Source organism: Gorilla gorilla, chromosome 21 (assembly GCF_029281585.2).
Source record: "Gorilla gorilla gorilla isolate KB3781 chromosome 21, NHGRI_mGorGor1-v2.1_pri, whole genome shotgun sequence".
Lineage (NCBI taxonomy): Eukaryota > Metazoa > Chordata > Mammalia > Primates > Hominidae > Gorilla > Gorilla gorilla.
Genome location: NC_073245.2, coordinates 46,499,610 through 46,521,277, shown reverse-complemented (window position 1 = coordinate 46,521,277; position 21,668 = coordinate 46,499,610). Strand labels below are relative to the sequence as shown.

Genomic DNA, 21,668 nt, shown 5'->3' with positions numbered 1-21,668 from the left:
CACTCAGCATAATTCTCTAAGGATTCATCCGGGTTGCTGTATTTATCAAAGGTTATTCCTTTTTATTGCTGAGTATTATTTCATGGTATGGCTGTACCAATTTGTTTAACTGTTCATCCATTAAAAGAATCTGGCTGGGCATGGTGGCTTACACCTGTAATCCCAGCACTTTGGAAGGCCAAGGCGGGAGGATCACTTGATGTCAGAAATTCAAGACCAGTCTGGCCAACATGGTGAAACCCCGTCTCTATTAAAAATACAAAAATTATCCGGGTGTGGGAGCGTGTGCCTGTAATCCCAGCTACTTGGGAGGCTAAGGTACGAGAATCACTTTGAACCCGGGAGACAGAGGTTGCAGTGAGCCGAGATCACACCATTGCACTCCAGCCTGGGCAACAGAGCGACACTCTTTCTCAAAAAAAAAAAAAAGAAGCTGAAATAATAGGAAATTGGCTATATCAATTGCAATATATCCATAGGCTAGAACATTCTGCTGCTAGAGAGGTTGCATAAGGCCAGACTAAGGTGCTTGGACCTTCTCCTGAGACCAGCAGTCTCCAAAGTTTTGTTCATATGAACTTAACGGTACAAATATTAGCAAATATCTCATTAGCTGATATCTCAAAGCACGATATACAGTGAGGATGAGAGTCATCATTAATTAATGAGAGGGCATGTAAATTCACATTTTTTTTTTTTTTTTTGAGGCAGTCTTGTTCTGTCACCCAGGCTGGAGTGCGGTGGCCCAATCTTGGCTCAATGCAACATCCGCCTCCTGGGTTCAAACAATTCTTGTCCCTCAGCCTCCTGAGTAGCTGAGTTTACAGACGGGCACCATCACGCCCGGCTAATTTTTGTATTTTTAGTAGATACAGGGTTTCACTATGTTGGCCAGGCTGGTCTGGAACTCCTGACCCCAAGTGATCCACTCGCCGCGGCTTCCAAAGTGCTGGGATTACAGGTGTGAGTCACTGCGCCTGGTCCGTAAATTCATATTTCAAAGTGTCTTTGTCATTGTTTTCTCAAATTTTATTACATTCCTTACAACATGGCTGACAAAGACCAGCATTCATACCAGAAAGAGACCTGTCAGCTGTGTCCTTTTCTACTTGTTTGCTGTGCTGGTAATTTTCACAGTATCTGGAACTTGCCATTTCTTTGCAGGAATATTTTGAAGCCATTTTTCTGTTCTCGTAGGACAACCTAGTAACATGATCCTACGTTTAGTTAGACTGACACGACTCACTACACACTGCAATGCACTGCAGAATGCTGAAAGGGATGCGTGAGGACCCTGCTGCCCACCCCCCAGGCGTGGACCCTCGTTCCCTCAGGAAGTCTCTGCTTGACATCGGCCCTCATGACTCTCAGACAGAGGTCAGATGTACAGATCAAGTGAGACCAATACATTTACTATGTCATAGAAGACCTTAATTCTTATTTTTATTTTTTATTTTTTGAGACAAGAGTCTCCCTCCGTCGCCCAGGCCGGAGTGCAGTGGTGCGATCTCGGCTCACTGCAAGCTCGACCTCCCGGGTTCACGCCATTCTCCTGCCTCAGCCTCGCGAGTAGCTGGGACTACAGGCTCCCGACACCAAGCCCAGCTAATTTTTTTTTTGTATTTTTAGTAGAGATGGGGTTTTACCCTGTTAGCCAGGATGGTCTCGATTTCCTGACCCCGTGATCCGCCCGCCTCGGCCTCCCAATGTGCTGGGATTATAGGCGTGAGCCACGCGCCCGGCCAAAAGAGTTTAATTCTTTTCTCATTTTTAGGTTAAAAAATGAGTAGAGGCCGGGCACGGAGGCTCACGCCAGTAATCCCAGCACTTTGGGAGGCAGAGGCTGGCGGATCACCTGAGGTCGGGAGTTCGAGATTAGCCTGACCAATATGGAGAAACCCCGTCTCTACTAAAAATACAAAATTAGCTGGGCGTGGTGGCGCATGCCTGTAATCCCAGCTATTCGGGAGGCTGAGGCAAGAGAATCGCTTGAATCCGGTAGGCGGAGGTTGGAGTGAGCCAAGATCATGCCATTGCACTCCAGCCTGGGCAACAAGAGCCAAACTCTGTCTCAAAAAAAGAAAAAACAAAATTAGCCAGGTGTGGTGGTGCGTGCCTGTAATCCAAGCTACTCGGGAGGCTGAGGCAGGAGAATTGCTTGAACCCGGGAGGTGGAGGTTGCAGCGAGCCTAGATGGTGCCACTGCACTCCAGAGTGGGCGACAGAGTGAGACTCCATAAAAGAAAAAAAAAATTCAGGGGAAAAAAAGCAATTAAAAAAACATAACTATAAAAATAATACAAATTACAAAACAACTATTTACATAGCATTTACATTATATTAGTTATAAGTAATCTAGAGATGATTAAAGTGTACGGGGGAATGTGCATAGGTTATATGCCAATACTGCCTCATTTTATATGAGGGACTTGAGCATAGAAGGGTTTTGGAGTCCACAGAGGTCCTGAAACCAATCCCCCCTTCCCATGCCTAGGACGACTGAATTATACAGCAGCAAAAATGAATATACTCAAGCTATATGCATGAGTCTCATAAATATAATGCTCACAGAAAAAAGCAAGTTGCAGAAGGGTAAATACGGTTGATATATAAAGGTGCTAAACACAGAAAGAACTATTTAATGATATACGGATGCAGTAAAAGTATAAGAAATGTATGCAAACTTACTTAAATTCAGGGTGGTGGTTACTTGGAGTAAGGCGAATGTTTGGGATGTCAGTAGGTACCTGACAAATGGCAACTTAACTTTGTTTTGGTTTTTTTGAGATAGGGTCTTGCCCTTTCGCCCAGGCTGAAGTGCTGTGGTGGGATGATAGCTCACTGCAGCCTCGATCTCCAGGCTCAAGAGATCCTCCCTCCCGCCTCAGCGTCCCAAGTAGCTGGGACCACAAGCGTGCGCCACCACGCGCTGCTAATTTTTAAATTTTTTTTGTAGAGATGAGGTCTCACTATGTTGCCCAGGATGGTCTTGAACTCCTGGGCTCAAGCGATCCTCCCGCCTTGGCCTCCCAAAGTGCTGGGATTACAGGTGTGAGCCACCGCGCCTGGCCTGCAACTTTACTTATAATAATCTGTGTGGCAGATGTCATTTGGCCCATTTTACAGATGAGGAAATTGAGGCACAGGGAAGTGAACTGGCGGAATTTCAGTTCCGCTGGGTTTTGACACTGAATCAACTGGCTGAAGTAGCGAGAGGACGGCCCGGCTGGCTCTCAGGCCTCTCCCGGCGCTCCCTTCCGGACCTGTGAGTGAGACTCCTGGGGCCACGCCTTGTGAAATTCTGAGGCTTCTTTTCAGGGATCGAAATCCCCTCCGGCTCCGCCCTGCGCGTTGGGCCCCGCCCCAGCGGGTCATGAATATGCAAGTACGAGGAAGATATTTAAAGGCGTCGGCGCCACGCGCATATCCCTGCCCGGCGCTGCCCGCCCAGTTCCTGTTCCCAGACTGAGGCGCAGCCCCCTTCGCCCGTTTCCATCACGAGTGCCGCCAGCATGTCTGACAAACTGCCCTACAAAGTCGGTGAGTCCCAGGACCTGCAGCCGGTTGCGGCCGCTCGGCACCCGCCCGGGGCTTGTTCGTGGCGGGGGCTGCAGGGCCGACTCCGGGCGCTCTGGACCCCCTGGAATCGCAGCCTCGGCGCGTTTCTGGCCGCGCGAAGCCACCTGGAAGTTGGAGTTCTCGCGCGGCCATGAGCGGGCCGTTCCGGGTGGCCGTGGACTACAAGTCCCAGCATGCCCCGCGACGCCGGGGCCGCCGCGCGGTCTGCGAGCCGCAAACTGGCGGCGTGCTCCGCGGGAGAGCACACCTGGCCACGGCCTGGGACGGCTGGCACCTGCTGGACTCTGCTCGGGGGGCCTGCGCCCGGCCTCCTAGGCCTGGACCGGACCCTGTCCAGCTGGGCGGCCCCGACGAGGGTCCACCCCTCTCTGGGCCTCCTACAGGGACGGCGAGGGCACCCCGGAGGGTGTATGAGGAGAGGCCTGGAAAGCGAGCCCCAGGCCGGCTCCGGTGCTCCTCTCCCCTGGGACTTTGGGCCAATTACCCAACCTGTGGGGTCCCCCACCCCGCCAGCAGGGGCAGCCTTGCAGAAATCTCGAAGAAAATTTGGAGTGGTTTGAAAAATCCTGCTGTCCCACCGATTGAAGTGTAATACAGGGATAGTTAACGTTTACTTACCGTTTCCTGTGGGATCGGCACTGCCTTCTAGCTTTATTCTAGTCTCATGGCTCTGTAGGGAAACTGTTCTCATTTTATAATGAGAATCCTGAGGCAGAGGTAACTTGCCCTCAGTCTTACAGCTGGTGGTGATGGAGCAAGATTGGAACGCAGGCCATCTAGATCTCTGAGCACCCTTTCACCACTGTGTGCAAGCGAATACACGCGGAACAATCCTAGTGAATTTTCAGCAAAAACCAGTTCAGTTTGGCTGGTAGCTTTTCAAGTAACTTTGACACTATTGGACCGGGTGTGGTGGCTCACCCCTGTAGTCCCACCCAGCACGTTGAGAGGCCGAGGTGGGCGAATCACTTGAGGTCAAGAGTTCGAGACCAGCCTGGCCAATGTGGTGAAACGCTATCTCTACCAAAAATACAAAAACTAGCTGGGCGTGGTGGCGGGCGCCTTCATTCCCAGCTACTCGGGAGGCTGAGGCAGGAGGACTGTTTGAGCCGGGGAGACGGAGGTTGCAGTGAGCCTAGATTGCACCACCACACTCCAACCTGGGCAACAGAGCAAGACCCTGTCTCAAAAAAAAAAAAAAACAAAAAAAAGACACTATTAAGTCTGGAGAATGCCATCCACATTTATGGAAACACTTGCTGTATATCTGGTGATTTACGTGTGTTTACACAATAATCTTCGTAGAGGTGGACGTAGTCCCGTTATATAGAGCATGAAACTGAGGCCCTTGGGAGGTGACTTGCAAAGATTCTGTTGAAGTAGTTCATCAAGTTGCTGTCAGAGTAGACTGTCTCCATTGTGTGGATGCTGAAACTGAAACCAGAAAGGTTATGTGAAGGTCACATCAATAGTAGAGCTGGAATGGGGGCTTGTCATACTGTGGAGAGGTTAGTGGGTCAGGATTGGGGCCATTGGGTTGTGTGGGTGGAGATAAAGCTGGATTTGGGAGATGGGGAGCTTAGCTGGGTGGGGCTGGAGGAAGGAGGCCCTGCTGTATGCCAGATCTTGATCATATGGCATTATCTTTACTTAGGGTGCATAGCAAGCTAGGGATGATTATCCACACTTTACAGATGAAGAAGCTGATGTTTACAGGGGCTCTTGCTGTTCCTCTTGGCTTGTCCTGGGGACAGGTGTTCCTGTGACTTTTGCAAGTCCTTAGCTCCAGAGATTGCAGCATCTAGCCTCTCCTGTGCCTTTGGAGTTGAGGGTCCCAGGGAAAACTGTGGGGCTGGCGCAGTGTCCTCGAGGGCACTGAAGGAGTTATTTTTAGCTGGAGGGACGTGTGGTGGTGGAGGGGTGGAGCTTAGCAGCACAGGGCATAACCCATTGTCCCATACAGCCGGGCCCCTCCCAGGAGGGGCCTTGAGAGGGGCCTCTGCTCTAGCACTGCCTGGCTGCCTGTTCTGGTTCTGCGGTTAATTGGCTATGGAACCTGCAGCAAACTCCTCTCTGGGTCCTTTCCTCATTAGTAAATGCTGGGACTCAGACTAGGTTCAGATTTGTGTTGTTTTTCTTTGCCACCCTTGTCACGTGCCAGCCCCTCTCATGGATCTTTCATTCAGTTCTGACGACAGATATGGTCAGTAAACAGTTGCTGACCCCTTCTCTGAGCCAGGTCATGCTGGAGACACAAAGGTGACCCAGAGACAGGGGTGGCACAGACATGCATACAGATAAAGTAGTATTGTCTCCATTTTATGTGAGCAGATCTGCCACTTGTCTGTCTCCACGGTCACCACCCGGTCTCTGAATGCTGGCCCCTGAAAACTGTAGGTTCCCCACTTCACTGGGACTGAAGTCCCAACTCATCTTACACCTCTATTTGAGTCACCCTGGTGCACTCTTGGTTCCTCTAGCAGGGATATACTAGGTTCTTTCCTGTTTCCAGGTTTTTTTCAGCACCTACTGTGTGCCAGGTACTGTATTAGGTGCTTGAGAGGAGCCTTCCAGGCTGAGAACTGCTTGGGTTAAAGCCCTGAGGTGGAAATGAGTGGAGCTTGCCTGAAGTCAGTCGGGAAGCCTGTGTGTTGAACAGCTAGTGGGGGGGAAAGTGGAGAGATGGAGGAGGGGCAGGCAGTCATGCAGATAGGGCCCGAAGATTGAGGGAAGCCATTGGAGGGTTTGCTTGTTTAGTTTTGTTTACTTTAGTAGAATAGTAGAATAATGGAGGTGATGTAATTTAAATTTTTAAGAGCCTCCCTCTTCTGGCTGCTGTGGGGAGAATGGCATGTTAGAGCATGGGACCAGTGAAGAGAGTGTGGCAGTGTCCAACTGAGAAGTGGCAGTTTATTTATTTCCTTATTGTTTTTTTTTGGAGACAGAGTCTCCCTCTTTCACCCAGGTTGGAGTGCAGTGGTGCTATTTTAGCTCACTGCCACCTCCGCCTCCCAGGTTCAAGCAATTCTCCTGCCTCAGCCTCCTGAGTAGCTGGGATTATAAGTGCCCACCACCACACCCAACTAATTTTTGTATTTTTCGTAGAGATGGGATTTCACCATGTTGGCCAAGCTGGTCTTGAACTCCTGACCTCAAGTGATCCGCCCGCCTTGGCTTCCCAAAGTGCTGGGATTACAGACTGTGAGCCACTGCGCCCAGCCTGAGAAGTGACAGTTTAGATGAAGGTGGTGAGATGCAGTTGGATTGCTTATATATTTCACTTGTTGAGCCAAAAACGTGCTGATTGAGGTGAAAGAGGAAAAGAGGAATCAAATCTTAAGTTTTTGGGCAGAGTAGCTGGTTGAATGGTGGTTTCATTTCCTAAAATGGGAAGATTGGGAGAGTAACCGGTAGCGGGGGCAAAGGAGCCATGAGGACTCCGACATGACACATAATAGATCCAACTGGACATCCAAGTGGAGGTGCTGTGGAGGCAGTTGGATCACATCGAGTCTCAAGTTCAGGAGAGTAGTTTGGGCTGGAGATAAATACGTGGGAGTCATCCCCGTAGAGAAGGTATGTAAAGCCATAAGACTGGATGAGCTTAATTGGTAAACATAAGAGAACTGGGAGATGATGGAGCCCTGAGGGCCCCCAAACCTGAAAGTCTGTTAGCTAAAGAGGAACCGGGAAGGTAGGTGGAAAAGCACAGGACAGTCACAGAAGCCAAGTAAAGAAAGGGTTTCAGGAAGGAGGGCAAGTCATTCATGCAATCTGTGCTGCTGGTAGAAACATGGTCTTAGGTAATTTTGCATCAGGTATGGAGATCAGGCTGGTCTTTGGACGAAAGAGCAGTTTTAGTGGAGTATGGAAGTCCTTAAGGAGGAGAGGGGATATGGAATCAGGCCCCATGGAGCAGGGACAGTGTAGTGACCAGCCCCACGGGGTCGGTGGGTCTCTCCCTGTGTGCAGCGATGAGAGAGTGTAGAAATAAAGATACAAGACAAAGAGACAAGAGAAAAGGCAGCTGGGCCCGGGGGACCACTACCACCAATGCACGGAGACCGGTAGTGGCCCCGAATGTTGGGCTGCACTGTTATTTATTGGATACAAGGCAGAAGGGGCAGGGTAAAGAATGTGAGTCACCTCCAATGATAGGTAAGGTCACGTGGGTCACGTGTCCACTGGACAGGGGGCCCTTCCCTGCCTGGCAGCCGAGGCAGAGAGGGAGAGGAGACAGAGAGAAAGACAGCTTACGCCATTATTTCTGCATATCAGGGACTATTAGTATTTTTACTAATTTACTACTGCTATCTAGAAGGCATAGCCAGGTGTACAGGATGGAACATGAAGGTGGACTAGGAGTGTGACCACTGAAGCACAGCATCACAGGGAGACGGTTAGGCCTCCGGATAACTGCGGGCAAGCGTGACTGATGTCAGGCCCTCCACAAGAGGTGGAGGAGCAGAGTCTTTTCTAAACTCCCCCGGGGAAAGGGAGACCCCCCCCCCCCACCCCTTTCCCGGTCTGCTAAGTAGCGGGTGTTGTTCCTTGACACCTTTTGCTACCGCTGGAGCACGATCCGCCTGGTAACGGGCGTCTTCCCAGACGCTGGCGTCACTGCTAGACCAAGGAGCCCTCTGGTGGCCCTGTCCGGGCGTAACAGAAGGCTCGCACTCTTGTCTTCTGGTCACACCTCACTATGTCCCCTCAGCTCCTATCTCTGTATGGCCTGGTTTTTCCTAGGCTATGATTATAGAGCGAGGATTATCATAATATTGGAATAAAAAGTAATTGCTGCAAACTAATGATTAATGATATTCATATATAATCATATCTAAGATCTATATCTAGTATAACTATTCTTGTTTTATATTTTATTATACTGGAACAGCTCGTGTCCTCTGTCTCTTGCCTCGGTGCCTGGGTGGCTTGCCGCCCACAGGACAGCTCATCTATTTTATTTTATTTTATTTTATTTTATTTTTTTGAGACCGAGTCTCACTCTGTCACCCAGGCTGGAGTGCAGTGGCATGATCTCGGCTCATTGCAGCCTCTGCCTCCCAGGTTCAAGTGATTCTCCTGCCTCGGCCTCCTGAGTAGCTGGGATTACAGGCATCCACCACCACACCCGGCTAATTTTTCTATTTTTAGTAGAGACGGGGTTTCACCATGTTGGTCAGGCTGGTCTTGAACTCCTGACCTCAAGTGATCTGCCCACCTTGGCCTCCCAAAGTGCTGGGATTACAGGTGTGAGCCACCACGCCCAGCCAACTCATCTGTGGTAACAGGAAAGAGTGCCTGGTCTGAAGCTGTAGATGACTGCTATAGGTGACTAGTGGATTCCATAGGGGAAAAGTGGCCTGGTTCTGAATTCATCTCAGTGAATTGGGAAGTGAGATTGTCATTCAATGGGGAAAGGTGTTGGAGGGTTGAGGAGAGTAGAAAATGGGAGTAAATTTACTAGGAAAATGTCATAGGATTGCTGCAATGTGCTATGTGTCTTTTATGGTCTTAATAAATGTGATATCTTGGCCAGGTGTGGTGGCTCACACCTGTAATCCCAGCACTTTGGGAGGCTGAAGCATGTGGATCACGAGGCCAGGAGTTCAAGATCAGCCTGGCCAACATGGTGAAACCCCATCTCCTCTAAAAATACAAAAATTAGCTGGGCATGGTGGCAAGTTCCTGTAATCCCAGCTATTGGGGAGGCTGAGGCAGGAGAATTGCTTGAACCGGGACCTGAGAGGTGGAGGTTGCAGTGGGCCGAGATCGCGCCACTGCACCCCAGCCTGGTCTACAGAGCCAGACTATGTCTCAAAAATAATTAATTAATTAATTAATTAATTAAATGTGATGTCTTGGTGTGGTTGTGATTGTCCTGCTGGGTTCAGTGGGTCCGGTGCAGTGGAGGGTCGGGTTTAATTGGGCTGAGAGTTTTGCCAAGTGAGTTCTCAAAGGGAAAGGGGGTAGAAGGGACACTAGAAATTGGTAGGATGAATTGAATAGAAGTTCTCACCTGACAGGCCACAGCCTTGTTGGAGCTTGGGCTCTGGAAGGAGAAAACCAGGAAGATGAGGCGTGGCTAGAGTTGGGTGCTTGAAGTCCAGATTTCCAAGGAGAGCTATCACTGGTGATGGCCTACTAGGGTAGGAGGGCTGGGGTGGGTGGCTTGAGTTGAGGCACAGCCGGAGTGGTCTCTCATGCGGGAGGCGTGTTTCATCTCTGAAATTGTTAAAATGCACTGTAGGAAGCTGACTGACAGACAATTTTGTTGATTATTAAATTCTTAGATTATTAAATTCTCTACAGAGTCCTTTGCCTCCCACCGCCTACCTCTTTGGGTGTTTGGCGGGATCTCAGCTTCCCTAAAGATAAAAATCACCAGGAGTCTTAGACCTGCTGAATCAGGTTTTCCAGGGGAGATTTACAAGCATGCCAAAGGAACATCCCTTATCAGGGAAGTCTGCAAACTTTGACCTAGGGACTGACCTAGGGTATGACCTTGGAAATGGACCAGTGTGGTAGGGGAGAGAGGAGGGTGAGATGATCAGAGGGAAGAGTATTGAGATAGTGAGTTAGCTCATAATAATATCCTTCTTTCCTGCCTGAGAATTTGAACAAATTCGAGACATTTTAGGTGGCAGATAGCACCTGAAATACTTTTTGTTACTAGTAACCACGAAGCCAGAGGATGTAGATTAGTATTTTAGGTGGCAGCACCTGAAATATTACCTTTTATTACTAATAACCTCAAAGCCAGAGGATATAGATTAATATGAAATCCAAATGATCCTGCTTATTGAACCCCCAGATTCAGCAGTTACCCAATCAGTTGCAGGCAAGGTGGGCCAGGGTAGGTTGGTCTCTGGAAAAGCAGAGAACACCAGCTTCCTGCAAGTGGGCAGGTGAGTGCTTGCTTTGCAAAAAGAAGGGAGAGCTAAGCTGAGCACACCATTTTTTCCTCTCAGTTTTACTGGTCAGACAAGCTCACCCCACCTCCCCTGGGGCAGAGAGGCCAAGAGCATTCGTTATACGGATGAGTTCCTCCAGGTGGAAAGAAACATCAGGAGTGGGGAAGCATTTTTACATCTAAAAGGAGATCAAGGAACTGTCAAATCCAAAATGTTAGATAGTATTTATAAGTGTTGAATCACCGAGAGTGATGACTGAGAGAGGAAGATGGAGAACCAGCAGCTAACATCTTTAGGGAGTCTTTAGGGAGTGAGGAGTGGCCTGCAGGTTGGTAGGTGTCAGCAGAAAGGCAGGGTAGTGGGAAGTATCATGTGAGCTATTTTTCAAAGGGACGCTTCTTTATGTTGTAATTTTTGTGTCCCTGTGTGATTAAATGTGTTCTCCCACAAGTCAGAAAGGTGCAGGTAGGCAGGGACCATGTCTTTCTTGAGTACTCTGGCTTCATAAATACTTGTTGCATGAGTGAGAGAATGCGGTGACAGAGTGCTAAGCCCTAGTTGGTTGAGTCCACACGTGGATCGGGGTCCATGCAGTGACCGCCCCTCTTGGTTGGTGGGATAAGGGGACTCACAGAACTCCCACCTGTTTCCTCCCGTAGCCGACATTGGCCTGGCTGCCTGGGGACGCAAGGCCCTGGACATTGCTGAGAACGAGATGCCGGGCCTGATGCGTATGCGGGAGCGGTACTCGGCCTCCAAGCCACTGAAGGGTGCCCGCATCGCTGGCTGCCTGCACATGACCGTGGAGACGGCCGTCCTCATTGAGACCCTCGTCACCCTGGGTGCTGAGGTGAGGCCCACAGCTGTATCACCCCAGAGTCCTTGCCCTCCCTGGGTTCAGCCAGGGAAGAAGACGACTGTGCCAGGGTGGGGACCTTCCAGGTGTGGAGCTGACCGCGGGCCCGGAGGGGCTCCTCCCTTTCACTCAGTTTCCTCCGTTTCCCAGTGCTGCCACCCCTTGTGGTGAGTGTTCTGCAGATTTTCTCCCTGGCTGGGAAGGTCACTGTTGGCTACCCTCAAGGCATCCTCCTGATGGATGCTCTGGCAGGAAAAATTCAACACCCATGTCCTACTTAGTCTCGTAAGGGCCAACTTGCCTTGGCCCTTCGGGGGTCACAGGCCTACCCTGGACCCATCATGGCTGCTGGATGATGGCAGCTCTGATTGGTTCAGCCTGGGTCATGTGTGCCAATGATTAACAGCTCTCCTGAGGTCTCAGAGAGTCAAGAAGCAAGCTGGTTTCCCAAAGCAGGGTAGGGCAATGGAGCCAAAATCCACAGAGGGGCTCAGGGCTGAGTCCTTGGACCTCTTCTTTCTTTTCAGCATTCACTCTTGGCGGTCTGATTTTATAGCTTTAGACACTATCTATCTGGTGATGACTGTCACATTTTTGTACTAGCCTGGACTTCTCCTGGAACTCAAGACTGGCATATCCAGGAGCGGGGGTGTTGACGCTCCCTGGAGGTCTAGTACTCATCTCAGGCAGAATGCGTTCAAACAGACTCAGGATTTTCTGCCCCCTCTTCTTCCCAAAGCCTTCCCCACTTGAGTAAATGGAACCTCTGTTCCAGCCTTCTGGGTTCTCTCAATTCACGAATCTGGGAGTCATCTCCTCCCCTCCCTTTCCTCCCCACTCCCAACTCCCTTTACTCCAACAACTCATCCCTCCGCAAATCCTGTCAGTGCAGCCTTCGGAGTAGACCCAGGATGTGACAACTTCTCATCTCCACTGCTACTGTCATATTTCTTGTCTGGAGTCTTCTCCAACAGTCTCTGCAGTTGTGCCCTTGCTTCCACCCTTTCCCTTCCACACAGCACTGGAGTGAGGTTTTAAAACCTGAGCTGGATCTCGCCCCTGCTCTGGCTCCCATCTGCCCACCCAGCATCCCCAGCCTGTGATCCTAGAGCTTGCTGTGCCTAGATCCCAAGCCTCTCCCCACTACCTGAAGCTCTCCCTTTTCCTCGCCCAGCGTCCCTGGTGCTTTTGAGCCATCAGTGACCAACAGCCTTGTTTTGATGGCTCTTCTAGGTGCAGTGGTCCAGCTGCAACATCTTCTCCACCCAGGACCATGCGGCGGCTGCCATTGCCAAGGCTGGCATTCCGGGTAAGTCCTGCTTGCTTCTGAGACATGTGGAATTTGTGAAGGGATTCTGCCCTCTTTGCTTCACTGACTGCTAGAGCAACAGACTTCCTTACATTACAGAAAGGGAGAGGAGTCACCGCCACAAAATCCTAGCCCAGCGACCCCACAGGAAAGAGCTGCTTTGTCCCATCATCATCTAAAATCCTGTGGAAGTTGTTTATTGACCCAGGTCAAGCCGTGTAACCAGGAAGAGCAAGATCTTATGATTGGGAACTACATGATGAAGCGGAGGGGAAGTTCATTAAAGGAAGGATGTGGATCTCTTTCCAAAGAACTGGGGAGGGCTACGGGGCAGAAAAAGAGGTTCACTGCCTAGGGTATGGCGGTCTAAAGGACTGAGGAAGGACCAAGACTAACGAGAACAGAGTTTTCACAGGCTGGGCACATGTCTGCTTGGACTTGGGGAGGGGAGTGGTTAGATCTGACCCAGTGATTAAGACATTCAAGATTGCTTCTAACCAACCATAGGTGGGGAGGAGGGGGTGGCGCAGCACTCCTTCACAGACTGACCAGGGCTGAATGGGCATGATCCCCATTCCTCAGCCTTGGCACCGTGGCTTTCTTCTTTTTTTTTTCTTTTTGAGACAGAGTCTTGCCCCGTTGCCCATACTGGAGTGCAGTGGTGCGATCTTGGCTCACTGCAATTCTTAAGACTATTGTCTGCTCCAGTTGTGGGTAGAAGCAGCTGGCTCTGCTTGGCCAGCGTCCTTTGCTCACAAGAGGCTCCTGGGAACCCCACACCTGTGCCCTAGTCATGCCACATGGGAGGAGTGTGGGCTGGTGGTCAGTAGCCCTTAGTTCTGGTGTCTATTCTGGAATTTCATGTAGAGTGGCCCAAGTGCGTCTTAGCTCCTCTCTGGGCATCTGTAAGTGATGATAATGCTCATGGCTGCCTCACAGGGTTTCCATGAGGAAGAATGAGATGGGGTATGGAGGATTTAGAGTCGTGTCTGGCAGAAAGCAAGTACCCCACACATGGTAGCTGCTCGTAGTCATTTTTTGGCCAGACTTTGCCTGAGATTCCCCCACACAGAGGCTGCTAGTGCTCCAGTCCTTTCAGTGCAGAGCAAACCCTGGATCCTGCCTTGTGGATCCTGCTGAGGGGGAGGCGTTGTGGGGCATCAAGCCCTGGTCACTCAGGGTTGATGCCTCAGTCCTTGGCGCCCAGGCAGAAGGGGATGGGAAAGGAAAGAATGATTTCCTGATATCTGTATCTGGGGCAGGGGGCTGTACATGGCTTCTGTCTCACTTAATCCATACTATTGTGAGCCCTATTTACAGAGGAGAAGACTGAGGCTCAGAGAGGTGAAGTGATTTGCCCAAGGTCACACAGCTGGCAAGTGGCAGAGCCAGGGTTTGAACTCAGATCTATCTGGCTCCAAGTTGTGTCCTGACCACTGCTGAGTTTTCAGAGGGGCGGGAGGTGGCTGGGGATGGGAGTTGGGAAGGAGGTAGTTTTGGCTCTGCCAGGGTTGTTCCCTGGAGCAGATACCGGTTGGGAAGTCCAGGCCCTGATGTGCCACTCACCCTCCAGTGTATGCCTGGAAGGGCGAAACGGACGAGGAGTACCTGTGGTGCATTGAGCAGACCCTGTACTTCAAGGACGGGCCCCTCAACATGATTCTGGACGACGGGGGCGACCTCACCAACCTCATCCACACCAAGTACCCGCAGCTCCTGCCAGGTGAGCAGGGCGGGGCAGGTGGGCTGGGTGCTGGTGGCCTGGGTGGGGCCTGTTTGCCCACATGATGGCCGCAGGCCTGGCAGGACTCCCATCACCTCAAGCAGCAGGATCTGGAAGATGGGAGGATGGCAGGCTCTGGCATTCATGCTGGGGCCTCCTGACTTCTGAGGGTGTGAGGCTAGGGCAGATGAGCTGATGGCCCAAGGGCAGGCACAGACAGGGCCATGGTTGGGAATAGCTGGGAGGGAGCCAGCTTTGTTCAAAGCAGGTACACAGAGTGCAGAGAGTGCAGAGGCCCTGAGGCAGGAATGGCTGGAGTGTTCAGGAAACAGAAAAGAGGCCCACAGGATAGCAGTGAGCAAAGGGAGCCTTCACTGGGGGTATGGTGTGAACTTCGTGAAGACCAGATGTGTCAGGGCCTAATAGGCCAATAGAAAAGTGTTTGACCTGATTTGCAGAGCAAGGGGAAATAACTGGAGGGCGTTGAGAAGATTTCTCTGAGAAGATACACGTTAGAAATGGCTGCTGCATGGAGGATGGGTTGTGGTAGGGAGACTGGGAAGAAGCGACAGGGTCACGGACTAGAGCAGCAGCAGTGAGAATAGAGAAGCTGGGAGTTGTTCGGAGGCAGAGTCACTAGGCCTGGTGGTGGCTTCCTTGTAGGAGGGCGTTGGGGACTCCTCCCTCACGCGGGTCTGGGTGATTGGGGGGCCTGTGGGATCAGTCACAGAGATGGGAACCCAGAAAGAGGAATGGCTTTAGGGGGTAAAGATGAGGAATTTGCATGAGCACAGGTGTGGCATCTCTGAGGCTTGTCCTGTCCCCTCTTGTTTAGGCATCCGAGGCATCTCTGAGGAGACAACGACTGGGGTCCACAACCTCTACAAGATGATGGCCAATGGGATCCTTAAGGTGCCTGCCATCAATGTCAATGACTCCGTCACCAAGGTGAGCCGAGGGGCAGTGACAGCTCCCGCTACAGTGGCTGCAGCTCAGGACGAGGCCTCTGAAGAAGAGTGCCCAGGAAGGCTGAGGTTAGGGACATGAAGCCCTCATTTGAGGGGGCAAAAGCGGTTATAGACAGGCTAATGAGTGCATTTAAAAGGGGTGTCAGAGCTGGGTGTTAGGAGCTTTATGGCTTTGGGAAGAAGAGCTTTCAAGTTAAGCAAGGTCTTTGACCGGGCAATCTCTCCTAGTAACTGATGCCTAGGAAGGCTCCACACTGGCAGAGAAAGATTAGAGAGAACCTCTTTGAGCCAATCGGGGTGAAGGGCTTGTGGAGGCATTGGGTGCTGGAGGGGTTCAGCCCAGGCCGGGATGCTTGGTGGGCCCATGATGCCTGGGCTCTTCAGAATACTCTGAGGCCAAGTTGTCCTGGCCCCAGGGCCTTGCCTGCCCCTATTGTCTCCTTACCCCCTTTCCTTTCAGAGCAAGTTTGACAACCTCTATGGCTGCCGGGAGTCCCTCATAGATGGCATCAAGCGGGCCACAGATGTGATGATTGCCGGCAAGGTAGCGGTGGTAGCAGGCTATGGTGATGTGGGCAAGGGCTGTGCCCAGGCCCTGCGGGGTTTCGGAGCCCGCGTCATCATCACTGAGATTGACCCCATCAATGCACTGCAGGCTGCCATGGAGGGTAGGATAGGGCAAGGGTTGGTTGTCAGCCACTGGGGCCAGAGGGAGGGGCAAGGCCACCGTAGATGACCCACAGCCACTGTCTCTGCACAGGCTATGAGGTGACCACCATGGATGAGGCCTGTCAGGAGGGCAACATCTTTGTCACCACCACAGGCTGTATTGACATCATCCTTGGCCGGTAGGTGCCAGATGGGGGGTCCCGGGGAGTGAGGGAGGAGGGCAGAGTTGGGACAGCTTTCTGTCCCTGACAGTCTCCCACGGTCTTGGGCTGCCTGACAGGCACTTTGAGCAGATGAAGGATGATGCCATTGTGTGTAACATTGGACACTTTGACGTGGAGATCGATGTCAAGTGGCTCAACGAGAACGCTGTGGAGAAGGTGAACATCAAGCCACAGGTGAGAAGCTCCCGCCTTGCCAGTGGGCTGGGCAGATGGGAGTGCAGAGGAGTGCTGGCTGCCAGGGAGGAGAGCTGAGGAGATGGTGGCAACCTGTGCAGGGGGATGGGGAGAAGAGGGCCTAGCATCAGAGCCAGCCAGACATGGCAACGTTATCCTGCGGGCAGCCGGCATCCCTGAAGGTATCAGGCAGGTGAGCTGTATGTGGTGAGGCTGTAGTTTTAGAAAGATCACTCTAGCTACTGTGTGCAGAATAAAAGCAACAATGGCGGGTGGTGGGGAGAGAGGCTTTTAGAGGAGGCTCGTAGAATCCCTGCAGGGGATGATGGCCGCCTCGGCTTAGGGAGTGCTGGGGATGGATGGACGGCATGTGGGGTCAGAATGAAGGCAGAGTAACAAAGGACACAGCTTTGGCCGGGCATGGTGGCTCACACCTGTAATCCCAGCACTTTGGAAGGCCGAGATGGGCGGATCACCTGAGGCCAGGAGTTCGAGACTAGCCTGGCCAACATGGCTGAAACCCCGTCTCTACTAAAAATACAAAAAAATTAGCTGGGCCGGGTGCAGTAGCTCACGCCTGTAATCCCAGCACTTTGGGAGGTCGAGGCGGGCGGATCACATGAGGTCAGGGGTTCGAGACCAGCCTGACCAATATGATGAAACCCCATCTCTACTAAAAATAGAAAAATTAGCCGGGTATGGTGGCGGGCACCTGTAATCCCAGCTATTTGGGAGGCTGAGGCAGGAAAGAATTGCTTGAAGCTGGGAGGCGGAGGTTGCAGTGAGCCGAGATTGCACCCTTGCACTCCTGCCTGGTTAATAAGAGCGAGACTCCATCTCAAAAAAAAAAAAAAAAAAAGGCCAGGTACAGTGGCTCATGCCTGTAATCCCAGCACTTTGGGAGGCCTAGGTGGGCAGATCACGAGGTCAGGAGTTTGAGACCAGTCTGGCCAACATAGTGAAACCCCGTCTCTACTAAAAATACAAGAAGTTAGCTGGGTGTGGTGATGTGCACCTGCAATCCCAGCTACTTGGGAGGCTGAGGCAGGAGAATCACATGAACCCGGGAGATGGAGGTTGTAGTGAGCCGAGATTGTTCCATTGCACTCCAGCCTGGGTGACAGTGCGAGACTCTGTCTCAAAAACAAACAAACAAAAAAATTAGCCGGGCCAGGTGGTGGGTGCCTGTAATCCCAGCTACTCGGGAGGCTGAGGCATGAGAATCGCTTAAACGTGGTAGGCAGAGGTTGCAGTGAGCCGAGATTGCGCCATTGCACTCCAGCCTGGGCAACAGAGCGAGACTCCATCTCAAAAACAAAACTAAAAACAAAAAACAAAAAGGGACACAGCTTGAATCGCTGTGTGAGGAGCAGGCCCATGCACTGAGCTGGGAAAGAACAGGTTTGCGTTGGGCATTGGGGCACTGAAACTGGAAGGTGAGTTCTTATAGGGGGTGTGAAGTTTTACTTGAGTTGCAATTATTATGAGTTTATTTTTTTCTCTGATTATAAAAGTAGTATGTTTCTGGAAGACATTTTGGCTTTGGATATCAAGAGCTTTAAAGTTAAGCAACCTCTTTGACTGGGCAATCTCTCCTGTAATTGGTCCTTAGGATAATTAAATATGTATATAGAGATGTTCATCATTTTTTTTTTTTCTTTTTTTGAGATGGGCTCACTCTGTTACCCAAGCTAGAGGGCAGTGGCATGATCATGGCACACTGCAGCCTTGACCTCCTGGGCTGAAGGAGCTGATCCTCCTGCCTCAGCCTCCCAGGTACCTGGGACTACAGATGTGCACTACTACACCTGGCTAACTTTTTATTTTTTGTAGAGACGAGGCCTTGCTGTGTTCCCCAGGCTGGTCTCAAACTCCTGAGCTTAAGTTATCTCCCAAAGTGCTGGGATTATAGGCGTGAGCTGCCACACCAGGTCCATCACATTTTTTAAAGGGAGAAAAGCCCACTTATGTGAGGTTCTTTGAGTTGGTGCTGTGCCGTGTTTGAGATATGATAAAGAAGATACAGACACAGAGTTGGCCAAAGACCTGACACCCACCCAGTCACAGCCACATCAGAAGCCCAAGTCCCAGAGAGGCAGACAGGCAGCTCTATGAACCCACATCCCCTACACTGCTGCTCTTGGGTGCTCTGCTCCTGCGTGGGAGTTCTCCTTGGCTAGGTCCTGCGCTAGTCTAGGGTGTCAGTTCCCGGCTAGGCAGAGGGCACCTCCATCTCTGCCTAGAAGGCCTGGCACTCATCACAGTGTGGGGGTGGCCAGGGCGTGCTTCTGTGGCAGCCACACCCCTGACAGCCATCTGTCTAGACCTCCTTTTGCAAAGGCATCACAGGTGAAACCTGCTACATTGGGGTGATGGGCACCTTTCTGCCAAGCTGCCCTCCAAAGCTGGACTCTGTGCCCACCCTCAACATCCTTGACAGTCTTGCCAACCTTCTGCCCAACATTATCTCTTGTCCGTCCTCTCAAGGGCCTCTGTACTCAGGCCATAATTGACCACTCCCTGAATACCCACTGCAGCTCCTACTTCTGCTCATCTGTCCAGACAGCTCCATTTGTTTGGAACAGAACACACGCCCTTCTCCTTGTTCATCTTCTCAGCCCAGCTCAAGAGACCCCCTTCGGCCAGGCGCGGTGGCACACACCTGTAATTCCAGCACTTTGGGAGGCCGAGGCAGGCGGATCACTTGAGGTCAGGAGTTTGAGACCAGCCTGGCCAACATGGTCAAACCCTGTCTCTACTAAAAATACAAAAAATTAGCTGGGCATGGTGGCTCATGCGTATAGTCCCAGCTACTCTGGAGGCTGAGGCAGGAGAATCGCTTGAACCCAGGAGGTGGAGGTTGCAGTGAGCTGAGATCATACCACTGTACTCCAGCCTGGATGACAGAGTGAGACTCCGTCTCAGAAAAAAAAAAAGAAAAAAAAAAATTAATAAAATAAAAAAAGAGACCCCCTTCCTGGCCAGCTCCTCTGGCAGAGGCAATGCCCACACTCAGTACAGACCCCTAGTGTAGCATCCATCACTGGCTTTGGTCTCTGACCCCACTGTTGTACCAGGAGGGTAGAGTCCAGGTTGATGTGTCCCTGCAAGGGGCTTAGATGGGTATCAGTGAGTGCTTATTGATTGAAGCATCAATCAATGCCTGATGGGCATCAGAGACCTTTCCTTGGATCGGTACTAGGCCTCTGGAGCAGCTTGGAAACCTGGGCTTTTGGGGAAATGTTTGGGAGGCTGCCTGAGGGTGGAGGGATGGCAAGGGAAGAGCTGGGAGTGGGGAGAAAGCAAGTTTGTGTGTTCAGACAGCTGGGGCAGACGGAGGACTGGGGCACTGAGGCTGGGGATTTCCATGTCACGTTCACTCACTAAACCAGGAGTTCTCAACCTTGGCGGTCACCTGGGAGCCACACTATGGGCCATAGGAATAGGAGTCTCTGGGAATGAGGCCAAGGTATCTTTTTTTTTTTTTTTTTTTTGAGACGGAGTTTCGCTCGTTGCCCAGGCTGGAGTGCAATGGCGCGATCTTGGCTCACCACAACCTCCGCTTCCCAGGTTCAAGCAATTCGCCTGGCTCAGCCTTCCTGAGTAGCTGGGATTACAGGCATGTGCCACCATGCCCGGCTAATTTTGTGTTTTTAGTAGAGACAGGGTTTCTCCATGTTGTTCAGGCTGGTCCTGAACTCCCGACCCCAGGTGATTCCCCCCGCCTTGGCCTCCCAAAGTGCTGGGATTACAGGCATGAGCCACCGTGTCTGGCCTGGGTATCCTCATTTTTTAAAGCTTCTGAGGTGATTCCAATGTGAGTGCCACGGCATTCAGCTTTTACTAAGCTGCATTCAAAACTATTTCATGGTTATTGAGAACATGGGATCTGTCCTCAGACCGTCCAGACTCAAATTGCAGCTTCCTCTTAGTGTGTGGCTCTGGACAAGTGACCTAACCCTTGTGAACTTCAGTTTCTGAATCTGAAATGGGGATGACAGCAGTACTGAAATCACAGGGTTGTTTCTGGGATGAAATGTGGTAGTTACCTGTAAAGGACTTAGTACAGGGCACATGACAGTGATCATAACGATAACATTAGCTGCTGCTTACTGAGTGCCTCATATGCGCCAAGCAAGTGTGAGCACATGAAGTTCTCACAGCAGAACTGTGCAGTCTGCAGCTCAGCATTTCTTTGTTGTTGTTGTTGTTTTTTTTTTTGTTTTTTTTTTGAGACAGAGTCTCGCTCTGTCGCCCAGGCTGCAGTGCAGTGGTGCGATCTCGGCTCACTGCAAACTCCACCTCCCAGGTTCACGCCATTCTCCTGCCTCAGCCTCCCGAGTGGCTGGGACCACAGGCGCCTGCTACCACACCTGGCTAATTTTTTGTATTTTTTTTTAGTAGAGACGGGCTTTCGCTGTGTTGGCCAAGATAATCTCGATCTCCTGACCTCATGATCTGCCTGCCTTGGCCTTCCAAAGTGCTGGGATTACAGGCGTGAGCCACCGTGCCCCGGCCAGCTCAACGTTTCTTAATAAATATTGGCTGTTATTTTTGTGCTAAGCCATGTGCTGGAGGTTGTTTTGGAGCAGTTCGGACGCCTCATGGGCACTGTTGGAGGCAGAGAGGCCTGCCAGATCAGAGGGTGGGCTGTGGGAGCGGGGCCCTGCCTGCCCTCACTGTTGCCCTGCCTGCATGTAGGTGGACCGGTATCGGTTGAAGAATGGGCGCCGCATCATCCTGCTGGCCGAGGGTCGGCTGGTCAACCTGGGTTGTGCCATGGGCCACCCCAGCTTCGTGATGAGTAACTCCTTCACCAACCAGGTGATGGCACAGATCGAGCTGTGGACCCATCCAGACAAGTACCCCGTCGGGGTTCATTTCCTGCCCAAGAAGGTGGGTTTATTCTTCTACCTCAAGCCAAGGGTCACGTGTCTAATCCTGGGATCCCCACACAGGGCTTGCCAGAGTTTATAAAGTGCTTGCCTGTCTGCCCTCTTAGAGGCCCTCATGGGGTCCTCTACAGTGCAGAAGTCATTCTCCCCATTGACAGAAGAAGAAACTGAGACCCACAGTGGGGAGTGGCTCCCTGGAGCACAGCAGAGCGGCAGGACCAGGTGGTGAGGAGAGCCTGGGCCTTGGAGTGGGACACACCCCAGTTTGAATCTCAGCCCCACCACTTACAGGCTGTGTAATCCAGGCAAATTCTTTCTCTGTGTCTTCATTTTCTCATCTGTGAAATGAAGGTAATA

The 21,668-nt window shown here is 51.4% G+C and overlaps 1 protein-coding gene across 4 annotated transcripts in view; it reads left to right on the top strand.

Moving 5' to 3' along the window:
* The first annotated feature begins 3,388 nt into the window (after positions 1–3,388).
* The window catches only part of AHCY (adenosylhomocysteinase), a 28,025-nt gene continuing 9,745 nt past the window's right edge, over positions 3,389–21,668 (top strand). For 2 of the 4 annotated variants that reach the window (XM_055373346.2, XM_019017067.4), the window contains exons 1-9: positions 3,389–3,540; positions 11,153–11,343; positions 12,583–12,658; positions 14,232–14,381; positions 15,217–15,329; positions 15,810–16,017; positions 16,110–16,197; positions 16,299–16,416; positions 21,118–21,312. In XM_055373346.2, the coding sequence (XP_055229321.1) occupies positions 3,513–3,540; positions 11,153–11,343; positions 12,583–12,658; positions 14,232–14,381; positions 15,217–15,329; positions 15,810–16,017; positions 16,110–16,197; positions 16,299–16,416; positions 21,118–21,312 (1,167 nt within the window). In that variant the 5' untranslated portion in view covers positions 3,389–3,512. Of the gene's footprint in view, positions 3,541–3,884; positions 4,168–5,066; positions 5,088–11,152; positions 11,344–12,582; positions 12,659–14,231; positions 14,382–15,216; positions 15,330–15,809; positions 16,018–16,109; positions 16,198–16,298; positions 16,417–21,117; positions 21,313–21,668 lie in introns of those variants that run through there. The other 2 variants (XM_055373347.2, XM_063702337.1) reach the window with 2 other exon arrangements.